The 16763-nt window shown below is 39.9% G+C and overlaps 2 protein-coding genes across 3 annotated transcripts in view; both read left to right on the top strand.

Annotated features, from left to right (window-relative positions):
* Nucleotides 1–16763, top strand: part of LOC310721180 (craniofacial development protein 2-like) — a 437392-nt gene that overhangs the window by 346306 nt on the left and 74323 nt on the right. The gene's annotated exons all lie outside the window — the stretch shown is intronic.
* Nucleotides 5–15857, top strand: gatb (glutamyl-tRNA(Gln) amidotransferase, subunit B). The gene is made up of 13 exons (XM_083532551.1): nt 5–228; nt 1920–2070; nt 2208–2321; nt 2979–3177; nt 3333–3455; nt 6081–6194; nt 9854–9938; nt 10175–10219; nt 12430–12622; nt 12801–12934; nt 13279–13357; nt 13469–13603; nt 15417–15857. The coding sequence occupies exons 1-13, from the start codon at nt 26–28 to the stop codon at nt 15540–15542; spliced, it is 1701 nt and encodes a 566-aa protein (XP_083388677.1). The 5' UTR covers nt 5–25; the 3' UTR covers nt 15543–15857.

The following is a 16763-nucleotide window of genomic DNA, read 5'->3' as shown; positions in this document are numbered from 1 at the left end:
CAATATTTAATATCTTCTTGTTCCTATGGTAATAAAACTACATTTCCCATGTCGCCCCAGTCACAACACAAACATGGCCGCCTCCTGTTCGGCAAACAGGGCAGCGCTGAATAACTGTGTTAAACTGCAAATTATGTGTAATCGACATCATTGTGACGGTATATTCATTAGGAGGATATGGACTACGAGGTCGAAATGTCAACTTCAATCCAAATTACAGTGTAAAAGGTAAGAAACGGGTTCATAGGTCATAATAAAAATATGACAATGCAGCTAAGGACAAATTATGATAAATAGGATCTCTTCTCTCGTATCTTGTGGTCCATGTCGTTAGTTATTTTGTCACGTGATTCCTGTAATTATTGTAACAATAATGTCATGATTTGGATTTATTGAGTAACAATTTCAGTTTGTGTGAGTGCCTGATCAAAGTAAAAGTAAAAGTGATCATCCATGATGCTGCTATAATGCTGCCTCTAGACTTACATGTTCTTTTGCCGAATACGCAGAAAAATCAAACTCTGATCAAAAGGAAACAATGTTTGTTTTGTCAAGAGCACACAAAAGTGTGCAGTAGGATTGACAGACTGGTTCAAGGATGAGGTTGGACTGCATCAAGGATCGGCTCTGAGCCCTTTCCTGTTGGACAGCAGACAGGAGTCTCCATGGACTATGATGTTTGTGGATGATATTGTGATTTGAGGTGAGTGTAGGGACCAGGTTGAAAAGAGCCTGGAGAGGTGGAGGTACACGCTGGAGAGACGCGGAATGAAAGTCAATAGGAGTAAGACAGAGTACATGTGTGTGAATGAGAGGGAGGGCAGTGGAGTGGTGCGGTTACAGAGAGAAGAGGTGGAGAAGGTGGAGGAGTTCAGGTACCTGGGGTTAACAGGCACCTGGGGTCTTTTTTCACTTCTCTAACACACTCTTCTTTACTCTACAAATGAAGAGTGTGTTCGAGAAGTGAAGAAAAGAGTGCAGGCAGGGTGGAGTGGGTGGAGAAGAGTGATAGCAGGAGTGATTTGTGATAGAAGAGTATCTGTGAGAGTGAAAGGGAAAGTTTATAGGACTGTAGTGAGACCTGTGATGTTGTATGCTTTAGAGACAGTGACATTGAGTAAAAGACAGGAGGTGGAGCTGGAGGTAGCAGAGCTGAAGATGTTGAGGTTTTTGTTGGGAGTGATGAGGATGGACAGGATTAGGAATGAGTTTATTAGAGGTACAGCACATGTAGGACGTTTTGGAGACAAGGTGAGGGAGGTCCGATTGAGATGGTTTGGACATGTGCAGAGGAGGGACATGGGGTATATCGGTAGGAGAATGCTGGAGATGGAGACACCAGAGAGGAGGAAAAGAGGTAGGCCAAGGAGGTTTATGGATGTGGTGAGGGAAGACATGCAGGTAGTTGGTGTGAAAGAGGCAGATGTAGAAGACAGGGGGTATGGAGATGGATGATCCGCTGTGGCGACCCCTAATGGGAGCAGAAGAAGAAGAAGAAGAAGAAGAAGTAGTGAAATTCTCTCTTCATTGTTATGAAGCTAGGGTCAGAGCGCAGGGTCACTAGATTAGTAAAAACTGTCAATTTGACACACAGTCCATGATGTCAATCACGACGACAGCAGAACGTTTTTATCAGCTTGGTCTTGCAGAGACACCAAACTCGTTTAACATTACTGCTGTTTCACATACATGCACATCACACGTCATGACACCCCAAATGAAGACACTTTTATAACAATTATACGCTTGAAAAAAAATTATCCATACAGACATTTGATTTTGGTGATGGAGGATTAGATTTGGATTCGGTTGCTATAACTAACAACAATAAATTCTGTTTTGTTTATGTGCTGCCAACAAAATTAGACCAAATTAGACTTTAATCTGATTAAACATCCTTATGTTTTGCTCCCTCCAAGTGCTCCTCAGATGGTGGGCGTTGTTGCTTTGGAGATACACGCACAGATTCAGGCTGCGTCAAAGTTGTTCTCAAGCTCTCGTGTTGGATTCTCAGCTCCGCCCAATTCACAGGTCTCGTTCTTCGACGCCTCGCTTCCCGGCACGCTTCCGGTGAGCTCATAGATGTGGCATGAGATATGCATATTACAGTTTGTTGGAATACTTGTTAATATTTTTTGAGATGCATATTAGTGTGTTTAGAAAATGTATTCATGTACTACTGCTTGTGTGTGTGTGTGAGAGATCAGGTTCTGAACAGAAGGTGTGTAGAGGCAGCTGTAACGACGGGTCTCGCACTCAACTGCAAAATCAACACGAAGTCTCTTTTCGACAGGAAACATTACTTTTACGCCGATCTGCCTGTGAGTGTGTTCAGATTTGGGCTTGGTGCGACATTACAGACTCTTGCCATAGTGATGGGATTCTTCTGTTACTTTACTTTACTGGCTTCTCTTTTTTCTTTTCCCCCCCTTTGTTCGTTCCACCAATCCAGCCATCTAGTCTTCTTTATTTTTTTCATATTTTTCCTTTTTTTTTTTTTTTTTGTGATCCTTCCATCCATCCTTTTATTCTTCTTACCTTTTGTTCTTTCGTTCTTTCTTCCTTTTATTGCTCTTCTCACTTTTCTTTTAATCATTTTTTAGTTCATTTGTTGGTCTTTTTCTTTTCCTTCCTTCCTTCCTTCCTTCCTTCCTTCCTTCCTTCCTTCCTTTCTTCCTTCATTTATTCATTTATTCATTTATTCATGGGATTGAGGGTGTGTAAATCATGAGTCTTTCTAATCTGATTTTGAACACAATGTGTATTTGTCCCTCTATTGGTGTGTTGTTATTTAGCTGGGTCAGTCACTCTGTGTGTGTGTGTGTGTGTGTGTGTGTGTGTGTGTGTGTGTGTGTGTGTGTGTGTGTGTGTCTGGTGTGTGTGTGTATCCATCCCTTTCACTGGCATTTTTAAAGTAACATGAAATTCAGGAATCACTGGCACATATATTTGAGTTTGTGTATATGTGATGCTCTTAGGCAGGTTATCAGATCACGCAGCAGCGAGTGCCCATTGCAGTGAACGGATCGCTCAACTTCAGTTATTTAGTTGGGAGGAAGAGGAATGAGGTGATGACGAAGAGCGTGAGAGTGAGACAGATCCAGCTGGAGCAGGACAGCGGCAAAAGTCTCCATGACGACCAGAGGAGCCGAACGCTCATAGACCTGAATCGTGCCGGTATCATGACTTACATCACTGAGAACATTGTATTCATTATTTTCTGTCCTCATAGCCATCACTGATATATCTTTTTCTATCTCTCTCTCTCTCTCTCTCTCTCTCTCTCTCTCTCTCTCTCTCTCTCTCTCTCTCTCTCTCTTCTCTCTATCTAGGTGTGGGTCTGATGGAGGTGGTGATGGAACCTGATATGTGTTGTGGTGAAGAAGCCGCAGCTGCAGTGCGAGAGCTTCAGCTCATCCTTCAGACACTTGGAACCTGCCAGGGAAATATGGCTGGTGTGTAAAAACACACACTTTACATTATTCATTCATTCATTCATTTTCTCCCGCTTATCCGTAATTCGGGTCGCGGGGGCAGCAGTCTAAGCCGGCCCCCGCCTTCGACTGCTGCCCAATCCTCACAGCACCGTCCCTTACGGTCCCTCCTGCAGGTGGTGAGCCCACGGGAAGTACTTTACATTAATCACTCCATATTTTTTTTAAAAGATTTGTTAAAAGCTCTGTACAGATTAGAGATGGTAAGATTCAGAGATCAGCATAAACGCTATGTGATGCATCATTTCCAAAAAAAGTGTGCATTGGATACAAGTTGGAATTTGAATTTTTCTTCTTTTGGCTTCTCCCATTAGGGGTCGCTATATCCGTCTCCATGGAGAATACAGATTAACATGGCAGAGGTAGAGCTGGAAGTGAACCGTCTAGTTTTACAAAGGCCTGTTTTTTTTTTGCCATTACTTATAATCTTATATTCCAGTGCTCATGTTATTTCTCACTCTCCAGTGTTCGGTATTGTTTAAAGATTTATAATCACACTCTTGATGTCACCCAAATGAGGATGGGTTCCCCTTTTGAGTCTGGTTCTTCTCAAGGTTTCTTCCTCATGACCTCTAAGGGAGTTTTTCCTTTCCACAGTCGCCACGGCTGCTCATCAGGGATAAATACACCTCGCTCACCTTAACTCTTAAATTGTGAAAAGCGCAATAGAAATAAACTTGACTTGACTGTGTGAAAGGAGCTGTGCATTAGAAGTCAGAAGGCACTTAAATAAATTGATGATTTGTTGTCTGTCTGAACCAAATTAATAAAATCGGACTATCTGTACCATACTGAACTGCACAGCACCATTGTGTTGAATCAAATTAAAATTGGATCGCACTGCATCGTAATAGGTTTGAATTAGATGTTTCGTATCGTTGCTTATGCATCGAGATGCGAATCGCGTCGGCCTCAGTAAAGGAGATGCATAATACAGCTGGAAAATCTGCCCAGCCCCTATTAAAATCACAGTTTTTATTTATTAATCCTTATTTATTCCTTTTTTTGTTTTTGCATGCACACTAACTAATGGTCTATCTACTTTCCTTTTTATTCTTAATATACGTTTCCCTTATTTTAATAGCTTTTAAAAAAAAATTTTATCTAAAGACTTTCTAATCAGTTTCATCGTATCTGATTACTCTGGGTTTCAGGTTCAATTACATTTATTCATATTCGGGTTTTAACGAGAGAAAATAATTAGTTTCTCTCTCCTATAATGAAAAATTTCTCCAGTTTAATCAAAAAGCCCCTCAAGCAAACTGTTTGTTTGCCTTTGCGTAATTTTCTTTGACAGGTTTTTTTTTTGCGCTTCCCTCCTTAATTCACTTGATTTGATGCAAATGAATTCTTTAATATTTATATTTATGCGCAAGCCGGCAGTAATCAGAGTGGCTGCGCTGAAGGAAAGTTTAGAATGAGTTTTCTCCCTCACTCGACTGTGTTTTGCAAACGCAAAGGAGTCGAGCTTGAGGGCTCCTCGTCTCCTATTGTCTCGTCTCCTGACCTTTCATCGTGAGCCAAACAAATTAGCATAATGTAATACCATTTCCTGCCTCTCTGGTTCATGTAAAGAGCGATAAATTATTTTGCTGTGTTTAAACACTGTGCTGGATTAATTACCTTGAAGTGTGCATCCTTTAAGGAGGAGGGCGGGGCATCACATGAATTTACTCTGGGGGGGGGGGGGGGAATGTTTGGAATGTCTTACAGCTGCAGAGAAAAATGTATAAGCACTTCACATCAGCGAGCACTGAGACACATGTACAGCAGGCTCGCTATTATAAACGCTAAAGATACTGTTGGTTACTTGATACAGCAACATAAGCAGGTTTCTCATTACCAAGTGCTGGTACTGACTAGTGTTGCAAAGGGGCGGACAAATTCCGGAAACTTTCCAGAAACTTTCTATGGGAACATTTTCTGGGGAATTGTGGAAACATTTCAAGTTGTTACCAGGAATGTATGGGCATTTGGGAAATTTCTATAAACTGTACCATATACAAACTTAAATATAAACATTTTGTTTGGTCAGAAGCTAACCTGCATGTAAACTAATATATATAAATTTTTTTTCACAATAGCTTATACACAGGCACAAGGTTTAGGGGGCACGTAGTACATGTAGGGGGCATGGCCTCAATAACCCTGCAATAAGTGTGCTGTGTGCATGTGATTGATGAATTTGCAGTGGAAAAATTGAACAGAAATTGCATCAAATCTGGTTATTTTAACCAAAATTATTCTGCAAGTTTTTCCCCTACATGTAAGTTCCCTACATGTAATTCCTCTAAGTAAGATCAAGTTCCCTGTTATAGGCTAACCTGCAATTTTGTAAATTACCATTAATTCCCATATATTCCCATTATTTTCTATGGACATTTTTACAGTAACCCTACTACTGAGGTACCCAAATCTTTAGTCCAAATTTGTATCATTGTGCATTATTAAAGTTAAATACTTGCACTTTCAAAGGTGCAATAGAATCACACAGTCCAGGAGAAAATGTCAGCTCTGAAGCATTACAGTCGCAATTTTGATTTATAATCCAGCTTTCTTCTTTCTTTTTCTTTGGTCTCCATGCAGAGGGACAGTTGCGAGTGGATGCTAACATATCTGTCCATCATCCTGGAGAGCCACTTGGCATCCGCACGGAAGTGAAGAACATCAACAGCGCTCGGTTTGTTGCCAGGGCAATTGGTAATTTTCTAAATCTATATCATATATGTATTTATGATATTGTAGTTTACCAAAACACACACAGCTGCAGGTCCTCCGTGTTTTGTGTTAATGTGTGTGTGTGTGTGTGTGTGTGTGTGTGTGTGTGTGTGTGTGTGTGTGTATCCAGTCTGATAAGAGACACTAATTCAGCATGTCTCTATCTTGTCTCCAGTCCATTAATTTTGAAGTAGTCCTCCACACAACACACACAGATTCTGGAGCACTTTAATTTTAGAGTTTTCATTTATGCAACTTGTGTATTTCAGATTAAAGTGTGAACCTTTTATTTATACATTTATTTATATATATATATATATATATATATATATATATATATATATATATATATATATATATATATATATATATATATACACACACTTATTTATATATATACACATTTATTTATATATATATATATATATATATATATACACACATATATATATAATATATGTGTATGTGTATATGTATGTGTATGTATGTGTGTATATATATATATATATATACAGTGAGAAAAATAAGTATTTGAACACCCTGCTATTTTGCAAGTTCTCCCACTTAGAAATCATGGAGGGGTCTGAAATTGTCATCGTAGGTGCATGTCCACTGTGAGAGACATAATCTAAAAAAAAAAATCCAGAAATCACAATATATGATTTTTAAACTATTTATTTGTATGATACAGCTGCAAATAAGTATTCTGACCCTAAATGACTAATTCTGACCCTCAAAGACCTGTTAATCTGCCTTTAAAATGTCCACCTCCACTACATTTATTATCCTAAATTAGATGCACCTGTTTGAGGTCGTTAGCTGCATAAAGACACCTGTCCACCCCATACAATCAGTAAGAATCCAACTACTAACATGGCCAAGACCAAAGAGCTGTCCAAAGACACTAGAGACAAAATTGTACACCTCCACAAGGCTGGAAAGGGCTACGGGGAAATTGCCAAGCAGCTTGGTGAAAAAAGGTCCACTGTTGGAGCAATCATTAGAAAATGGAAGAAGCTAAACACGACTGTCAATCTCTCTCGGACTGGGGCTCCATGCAAGATCTCACCTCGTGGGGTCTCAATGATCCTAAGGAAGGTGAGAAATCAGCCCAGAACTACACGGGAGGAGCTGGTCAATGACCTGAAAAGAGCTGGGACCACCATTTCCAAGGTTACTGTTGGTAATACACTAAGACGTCATGGTTTGAAATCATGCATGGCACGGAAGGTTCCCCTGCTTAAACCAGCACATGTCCAGGCACGTCTTAAGTTTGCCAATGAACATTTGGATGATCCAGAGGAGTCATGGGAGAAAGTCATGTGGTCAGATGAGACCAAAATAGAACTTTTGGGTCATAATTCCACTAAACGTGTTTGGAGGAAGAAGATTGATGAGTACCATCTCGAAAACACCATCCCTACTGTAAAGCATGGGGGTGGTAGCATCATGCTTTGGGGGTGTTTTTCTGCACATGGGACAGGGCGACTGCACTGTATTAAGGAGAGGATGACCGGGGCCATGTATTGCGAGATTTTGGGTAACAACCTCCCTCCCTCAGTTAGAACATTGAAGATGGGTCGAGGCTGGGTCTTCCAACATGACAATGACCCGAAGCACACAGCCAGGATAACCAAGGAGTGGCTCTGTAAGAAGCATATCAAGGTTCTGGCGTGGCCTAGCCAGTCTCCAGACCTAAACCCAATAGAGAATCTTTGGAGGGAGCTCAAACTCCGTGTTTCTCAGCGACAGGCCAGAAACCTGACTGATCTAGAGAAGATCTGTGTGGAGGAGTGGGCCAAAATCCCTCCTGCAGTGTGTGCAAACCTGGTGAAAAACTACAAGAAACGCTTGACCTCAAACAAATGCTACTGTACCAAATATTAACATTGACTTTCTCAGGTGTTCAAATACTTATTTGCAGCTGTATCATACAAATAAATAGTTTAAAAATCATACATTGTGATTTCTGGATTTTTTTTTTAGATTATGTCTCTCACAGTGGACATGCACCTACGATGACAATTTCAGACCCCTTCATGATTTCTAAGTGGGAGAACTTGCAAAATAGCAGGGTGTTCAAATACTTATTTTCCTCACTGTATATATATATATATATATATATATATATATATATATATATATATATATATATATATATATATATATATATATATATATATATATAGTTTTCATGATTGAATTTTAAACTGTAGTCCTATGTATAATTAAACAATCGCCACAGTCCTAACACACACTCAATATATTCACAAACACTACCTTATTATAAAGCCAAGGTTTTTTTTTTCTTTCCATCAGTCTATTACTTTCAGCTCACTACTAATATACTGAGCATTCATAACGTATTCACAGCGCTTCACTTTTTCTATTTTTTATGTTACAGACTCATTCCAAAATGGATTAAATTCAGTATTCTCATCAAAATTCTACAAACAATACCCCATAATGACATTGTGAAAGAAGTTTGTTTGTATTCTTTGCAAATGTATAAAAAAATTTTTTAAAGTACAGAAGTTTTATAGCATTTGCTCAATACTTTGTTGAAGTAGTTGGCACCAATTACAGCCGCTTCTGTTTGAGTTTGATGCTACAAGCTTGGCACAACTATTTTTGGGCAGTTTCTCCCATTCTTCCTTGTAGAACCTCTCAAACTCCAGTTGTCATTGTTGGTGCACAGCCATTTTCAGATTTTTTCAGAGATGTTCAATCAGGTTTAAGTCTGGGCTCTGGCTGGGCCACTCAAGGACATTCAAAGAGTCGTCCCGTAGACACTCCTTTGTCATCTCAGCTGTGTGCTGAGGATCGTTGTCCTGTTGGAAGACGAACCTGTCGCCCCAGTCTGAGATCAAGAGGTTTTCAGGTGCCTTTTGGCAAACTCCAGGTGGGCAGTCATGTGCCTTTTTACTGAGGAGTGGTTTCCGTCTGTAAACTCTATCATACAGGCCTGATTGGTCCACAGAGAAATGCTAGAGCTCTTTTAGAGTGACCATTGTGTTCTTGGTCACCTCCCTGTCTAAGGCCGTTCTCCCCCGATCGCTCAGTTTGGGCTCTAGGAAGAGTTCTGGTGGTTCCAAACTTTTTCTATTTACGGATGATGGAGGCCACTGTGCTCATTGGGGCCTTCAATGCTGCAATTTTTCTGTATTCTTTCACAGATCTGTGCCTCAATACAATCCTGTCTCTGAGGTCTACAGACAATTCCTTGGACTTCATGGCTTCGTTTGTGCTCTGACATGCACTGGTAACTGTGGGACCTCATATGGACAGGTGTGTGCCTTTCAACTGAATTTCCCACAGGAGGACTCCAATCAATTTGTAGAAACATCTTATCAGTGGAAACTGGATGCACCTGAGCTCAATTTTGAGTGTCATGGCAAAGGCTGTGAATACTTATGTGCATGTTTAATACATTTGTAAAGGTTTCAAACAAACCTTTTTCACGTTGTCATTATGGTTTGTCGAATTTTGAGAAAAATAGTGAATTTAATTAGTTTTGGAATGAAGCTGTAAAATAAAGAAATGTAAAAAGTGAATCACTGAATACTTTCGTGATACACTGTACATTTTTCCATCAAGACAAGCACATCTAGTTATGACTGAAATTTTATTTTTTTCTTCAGATTATGAGATCCAAAGGCAGCTTGAGGTTCTGGAGAGTGGAGGGACAGTTCTGAATGAGACGAGAGCTTTTGATAGCAAAACCGGGTAAAGAAAACAAATTATACTGCAATACACACTAGTAATAAAAAAAAATACAAAATCTCAGGGTTCACACTAGAAGCTTATATTTGTCTGAAGACATTTTTAATAAGTGCTAGGATTATGTCTCAAGCACACACACACAACTTGATGGTGTTTCATAAACTGTTAACAGGGTGTCAAGTCCCAAAGGCTTTGTGTTATGACATATTTAAATTTAATCTCTCTGTCTTCCTTGATAGAAAGACAGTGCCAATGAGAGATAAAGAGGGTCTACAGGACTATAGGTGAGTACTGTGTGTGTGTGTGTGTGTGTGTGTGTGTGTGTGTGTGTGTGTGTGTGAGAGAGATAACGATAGAATTTAATGACTTAAGTAAATAAATAAATGCAAACTGCCTGCATATTTTATATATATATATATATATATATATATATATATATATATATATATATATATATATATATATATTCATAATATAATATAATATGCAGGCAGTTTGCATTTATTTATTTACTTAAGTCATTAAATTCTATCGATTAAGGTCCCCTGGTGGTCTAGTGGTTAAGATGCAAAGCCGAAAAGAAAGTAGTATTAAATTCTATCGATTCTCTCTCTCTCTCTGTGTGTATATATATATATGTATGTGTATGTGTATGTATATATATATATATATATATATATATATATACACACATACATACATACATATACAGTGGAACCCGGTTATGTCGATGTTCTAGGGGGTCGCCAAAAAGCATAAAGATAACCGATGATCGAGATAAACGAAAATCAATATGGCGGCAATATACTAACGTGCTTGAAATTTCTTTATGTACATGATGTGCGTTAATAAATAAGAATGTGCATGCACGTGTTTTTGGAGGAGTTTTTTTACACAACAGCGTTGCCGCGATTTGTTTGATGAACGCATGCTATAAAAACACATACAGTACATGTTTATCTGTCAGGAATCCACCTGCCACGCCCCCTTCGGCCCCCTTCAGCGTGGCAGGTGCTTTCTCGGCCGCTTTCTCTGAAGCTCCCGGCTTCAATCGCGCACATCTGGTGCTCGTTTATCATCATCACCAGCTCCTATTTAAACTTCCACACTCTCACTGTCCGTTATTGTCGGTATATGTTGGTTCACGGTGGTCGTTGTTATCGCTCATGCGTATCCCGGTACGTGTCTTCCCACCGGCACTCTCTCAACGGCTGCTCTTAACCCGTTCATTGCATAACATTTAACAACAAAGGCATGTGTGCACTAACTAACAGCAGAGATTCACCAGTATACAATACAACACCTGTAGCAGCTGTAAGGTTTGATTTTTTCGCCACTTTCGCGAGTTCTTCTGCGGCTGCACAGTGCCGATCGAGATAACTGACGTTAAATGGCAAATTTTCCCCCCTTGTGCTCGAGATATCAGGGTTCGGCGACATAAAAAAGTCGACATAACCGATAAAAAATGCTTAGACAAAGCGAGAATTTGGCGGTTCCACTTTAAAAACATCGACTTAATAGGGTTGTCGAGTTAACCGAAGGTCGAGATAAGTGGGTTCCACTGTATATATATATTTTTATATAATATGTACACATTGTATATGTATGAGATGGTATCAAAAAGTTAGGAGATTAATGATGTAACTGGTGCTATTCTGACCATGTCCATTACCAAGTCTGCAATCTCATCATGGACAGCAAGTTAGAACAAAGATCAAACTTGAAGTTCTGCGCAAAACTAAGGAAATCTGCCACAGAGGCGTTTAGACATGATGTATGTTTGACATACGGTGATGCTGCAATGAGTCATCCGAGGTGTTTTGAGCGGCAAGTGCAATTGAAGAACAGAAGAACCTCACTGGGAAGATGATAAGAGATCAGGAATACCTTTAATGAGTTCAACCCCCGAAAATGTCGAAACCATTCGGCAACTTGTGCATGATAATTGTCGGAGAACAATCCACATGATCTCACTTACACACCCACCCTACTCACCAGATTTGGCTCTTGCGCGCTTTGCCATCTTCCCCAAAACGAAGATCCAGCTCAAAGGTTGCCGCTTTAACACCAGTGTTGAGAAGGATTGCTTCGAAAAGAAGAATTTTAAAACATTTTCCAGAAGTGGCAGAAACGCTGGGAGTGCTGGATTGCTGTGCAAGGGGACTTTTAAAGGTGATAGTGTGTAAACGTGGTTAAATAAAGTCAACTTGTAAACAAAGCCTCCAAATTTTTTGATTCCATATATATATATATATATATATATATATATATATATATATATATATATAATATATGTATATGTATATGTATATAGAGGGAGCGAGAGAGAGAGAGAGAGAGAGAGAGAGATATGTAATACTTCTGGGGTTTTTTTTTATTTGATTTGATTTGATTATTTATATTCTGTTTCCTTTCCCTGTCTTTGTTTGATCTTTCTCTCGTTCCCTCTCTCTGTCTCTCTCTCTTTCTTCCTTTCCTCATCTTTCTCTGTCAGGTTCATGCCAGAGCCCAATCTACCTCCTCTGTTCGTATATGAAGGCCTGGTCTCAGTGCCAGACGGTGTTGACCCCGCCCACGCAGTGTTGATTGACAGATTGAAGGCGCAGTTACCTGAGCTGCCTGGAGTTAAGAGGATGAGAGTAATGGAGGAGTACGGCATCCTGCCAGAGCACAGCTTCACTCTGGTGGTGAGACAGACAGACAGTAATACAGACAGGCAGGGACCCTCAAAGAGATCCCTTTGAAATTCTTGTTCAAAGAGAATAATAAAGTATAAATGGCTAAATTTCCAACAAATCAAACCGAACGTCTGGGTTAATTTTAAGAACCGTTAATCTCATCTGCAAACATTTTCTTCATATCCAGAATGAAGATGGACTGATAGACTTTTTCGAGCGCGTCGTCCAGGCGACTGCGATGGAACCAAGAAAGCTGATTGGCTGGGTAATAAAGGAGTTAATGGGTAACCTGAACCAGCAAAACTTAAAGATTTCACAGAGGTCAGTAAGCTCTTAAAGTGGAGTGTACTCTATATAAAGAGCAGACTTATTGAATGTTTGGGACAAAAGTCCATCATTAGCTGTGGAGAACATATTCTAAGTCTTTTCCATTACTTCATTGTTCCCATAGCAACTACATACAATGACAGAGAGGTCATTATTTCTGTATGTTTATACATAAATTAACTGAGTGACGTGAAATAGCTTCAATCTGTATAAGAATTACTCATGCAAGTATGAAATCGGTCTAGATCACACATTCAGTTATTTACTGAAAAAATCTCTGATGCCAAATTTAGTATCTAAGTACCGGCGTTCATTTGTTTCTCACCTCCGTCTATCAGCCCTGTGTCTCCCGAGGCTCTTGCTCAATTGCTGGATCTTCTCGAATCTGGTTTCATCTCATCCTCTGCCGCTAAAGTGGTGAGTGTTTACTCATGGAAAACGGGAAGCTAAAATTGTACGCTATATACTTACACTGCATACCTGAGCTGCTATCTTGCGCAGAATTTCACATTTTTGCCCTTATCGCAGGTATTCCAGGAAATGTGGAAGGCTCCAGAAAAGTCTGTTGAGCACCTGGTAAAGGAACTAGATTTAGGGCTTATCAGTGATCGAGAGGAACTCATAAAGATCTGTCAGAAAGTGATGGATGCTCATCCTGATCTGGTAAGAATTGAACTAACAATGTTGTCATGCTGTTACACACCTGAGACTCAGTGTAAAAGCCATTGTACAGAGCAATGTACCAAAGTGCTTTGACTCTCCTTCAATAAATAAATACAAACTTAAGATAAATCAGCTAACAACTCTTTTGAGGGGATTTAAAAAAATTAATAAAAATATTTTTTTTCAACAATGCAGACTTGGAAAGTGTTAGTTTAAGTGTTTCAGGAAGAGGATGGTCTTCACCAGTTGCTTGGAGATAGCCAGGGACTCTGCTGATCAGACATCTAAGGGAAGTTGCCTCGGTGCCAGAACAGAGAAGAGCCTTGAAGTATACTTACCTCTTACCCTGAGGGAAGGTGATACCAGTCAAGCAGTGGTATTTGAACGAGGAAAAAAGAAGATAAGTTGAGTGTCATCAGCATATCAGTAGTAAGAAAACCCATTTGAGGATATGACTTCAAGAGAGAGGGTATAAAGGGAGAAAAGGAGGCGACTAATTACTGAGCCTTGTGGGACACCAGTAGAGAGTCTGCATGGGGCAGATGTGGACCCCCATCCATGTTACCTGGTATGATCGACCTTCCAGGTAGGAAGCAAACCATTCCCAAGCTGCTCTGTGTATACCGGGACTCCTGAGGGTAGACAAGAGAGTCTTGTGGTTGACTGTCGAATGCTGCTGAAAGCTCTAGGAGGACTAGTACAGATAACAGCTTGGCTGATCGAGCAGCATGTAGTTTCTCAGAGACAGCCAAAATGTCCATCTTTGTGGAATGTGCTGCTTTGAAGCCAAAATGGTTTGGATCATAAATTATGTTCTGTGAGAAGTAGACAGACAGTTGGTTAAAAATTGTGCATTCCAGAGATTTAGAAAGAAAGGAGAAAAATTATACCAGTCTGTAGTTGTTGATGTCCGATGGATCCAGAGCAAGTTTCTTCGAGATTGGGAATAACTCTCGCCCGCTTGAAGGTAGTTGGCGCATGGCCAGATGTTAAGGACCTTTTGATGATTGTGGAGATGAAAGGCAGGAGGTCTTGAGATAATCTGAAGCATAGTTGAAGGGATTGGATCCAGAGGGCAGGTTGTAGGATTGCAAGATTGGATGTAGTAGTATCTTTTCTTCTGCTATGGTTGAGAAGCTCGACAACAAAGGAGTCGAGAAATTGGGTTGGGCAGATTTCCTCAACTTTTATCATAAAAGGTGGCAAAGTCTTGAGCAGTCAGGGAGGATGGAGCAGGGAGGGGGGGGGGTGTGTTGAGTTTTGAAGAGATGATGTGGTGCTTTTGAGGATCTTGTGCAGAGGCCTCAAGCTTTTCCTTGTAGAAGGCAGCCTTAAAAATGTGGTCAGGAGGTCTGTGTTGAATTGCAATTCTTTTCACTTTCTCTCTGCTGATATGAGTTCTCGCTGATTGCTCCGCAAAACGTCTGACAACAGCCAGGGGTGAGACAAGAAGTCTTCTTTGGTTTAGTGGTCAGGGAGTAGAGGAGGTCCATGGTTGAGGAAAGAGAGAAGAGGAAAGTGTCAGTGGCCAAGGGTAAAGAGGAAAAGGAGTCAGGGTCAGGAAGAGATAAATGAGTATAAGAAGCTACAGAGGAGGGAGAGATGGAGTGGAGGTTATGACAGATAGAGATATGATAGAGATATGTTGGAAATTGTTTTAGGTAGGATAGAAAGAATGATTGTGAAGAAAACCAGGTGATGATCAGAAAAAGCACACATCACCGTTATCGCCTAAAACTCGCTGTAAAAGCACTGAATGTCATATCACTGACTCTCAATAACTACAATCTGTGGTGGTGTTTTTGTCCTGCAGTTACAGGTGATCAGAGGGGGCAATAAGAAGGTGCTAAATAAGATGATGGGCATCGTTCAGAAGGAATCCAAGGGCCGAGCTAATCCAGTCCAGCTCATTAACATCCTGCAGGAAATGACATCATGATGAATGCTAACTACTAGCTTTTTTTTTTTTTTTTGCACCATCAAACCTGGAACATATCATTTTGCCTCTTTTTTTTTTTAACCTGACAGACTCCTCAGCAATGAGCTTAAAGGCTCAATCAGGCATGTTCGAGCACTGTTTCCTGCAGCCAACACTGAGCAGGAATGCCACAATCCGCACGTAATTTGTGCATTTTATTGTTAATTATTGCTTAATATCATGCTCCTGTCAACATAAATCTATTATTTTGTGTAAATTACTTTAATGAGGTCATGTGGAAATGTCTGTATTTATATTAAAATAGAGACAAATTAATGCTTGTGTTGGCATGTTTTTTGTGTGTGTCAATTATCAAGAGCGAATACCTCCTGGCCTTTACAGACTAATGAAGCACTTAGCACATCTGTAATTGCAGTGTTGTTAGGATGGGAATTAAAATTGAGTGACGTGAACTTCAGTGCTGAAGTGTTGGGCTCTGAATGGCATTTCAGCTTTGTTCCAAAATCCAAGATGCACATTAAAAACTGGCAGAGGAAACATGAGAGGTACCTGCTGACTTTGCAATTTTGAAAAGTGTGTGTGTATGTGTGTGTGTGTAAGACTTTAAGCTGAGCAACAGATGGCCAAACCTCAAGTGATAGACATACATCATTTTGATTTGATGATCCCTCTCCCTGTTGGACCGCATGCTCACAGAACGTGACAGAGCGCTGTCTAGTGGCTCGTGATAAGAATTACACCATGAACGAATACATTTATTGACCTCATCGACATCATGTCTAAACTTAACATCAGAAAAGTGTTTTATAGTAGATACATCCATGTCTTTGTAAATAATGCACATGCATACATATACATAGACAAATACATATGTATATATACAAAATCTCACTTCAATATTGGAAAAAATGTTAGTGTTGAACCTGTTTATGTGCAATCACGCTGTTATACAAACCATTTTCACTGCTACATGAACCATACAATCACTCTATTTGAAGGAGCGCACTGATCTTTTACTGGAAAGAAAAGGTTACATTTAACCTAGTAATTAGTTTAACGGAAAAATGTTGCAAAAAATACAATAATTAGAGCTCCAAATTATATTAATATACAAGAAAACGCAGCATGAAAGAGACATTTATACAGTCACAGGTTTTATGTCTTTCTTGCTCGTTCCCTCACACACACACACACATAAAATGCTTAAACATCCATACACCC

The sequence above is a fragment of the Silurus aristotelis genome (assembly GCF_946808225.1).
Source record: "Silurus aristotelis genome assembly, chromosome: 27".
Lineage (NCBI taxonomy): Eukaryota > Metazoa > Chordata > Actinopteri > Siluriformes > Siluridae > Silurus > Silurus aristotelis.
This window is presented reverse-complemented; position numbering and strand designations above follow the sequence as displayed.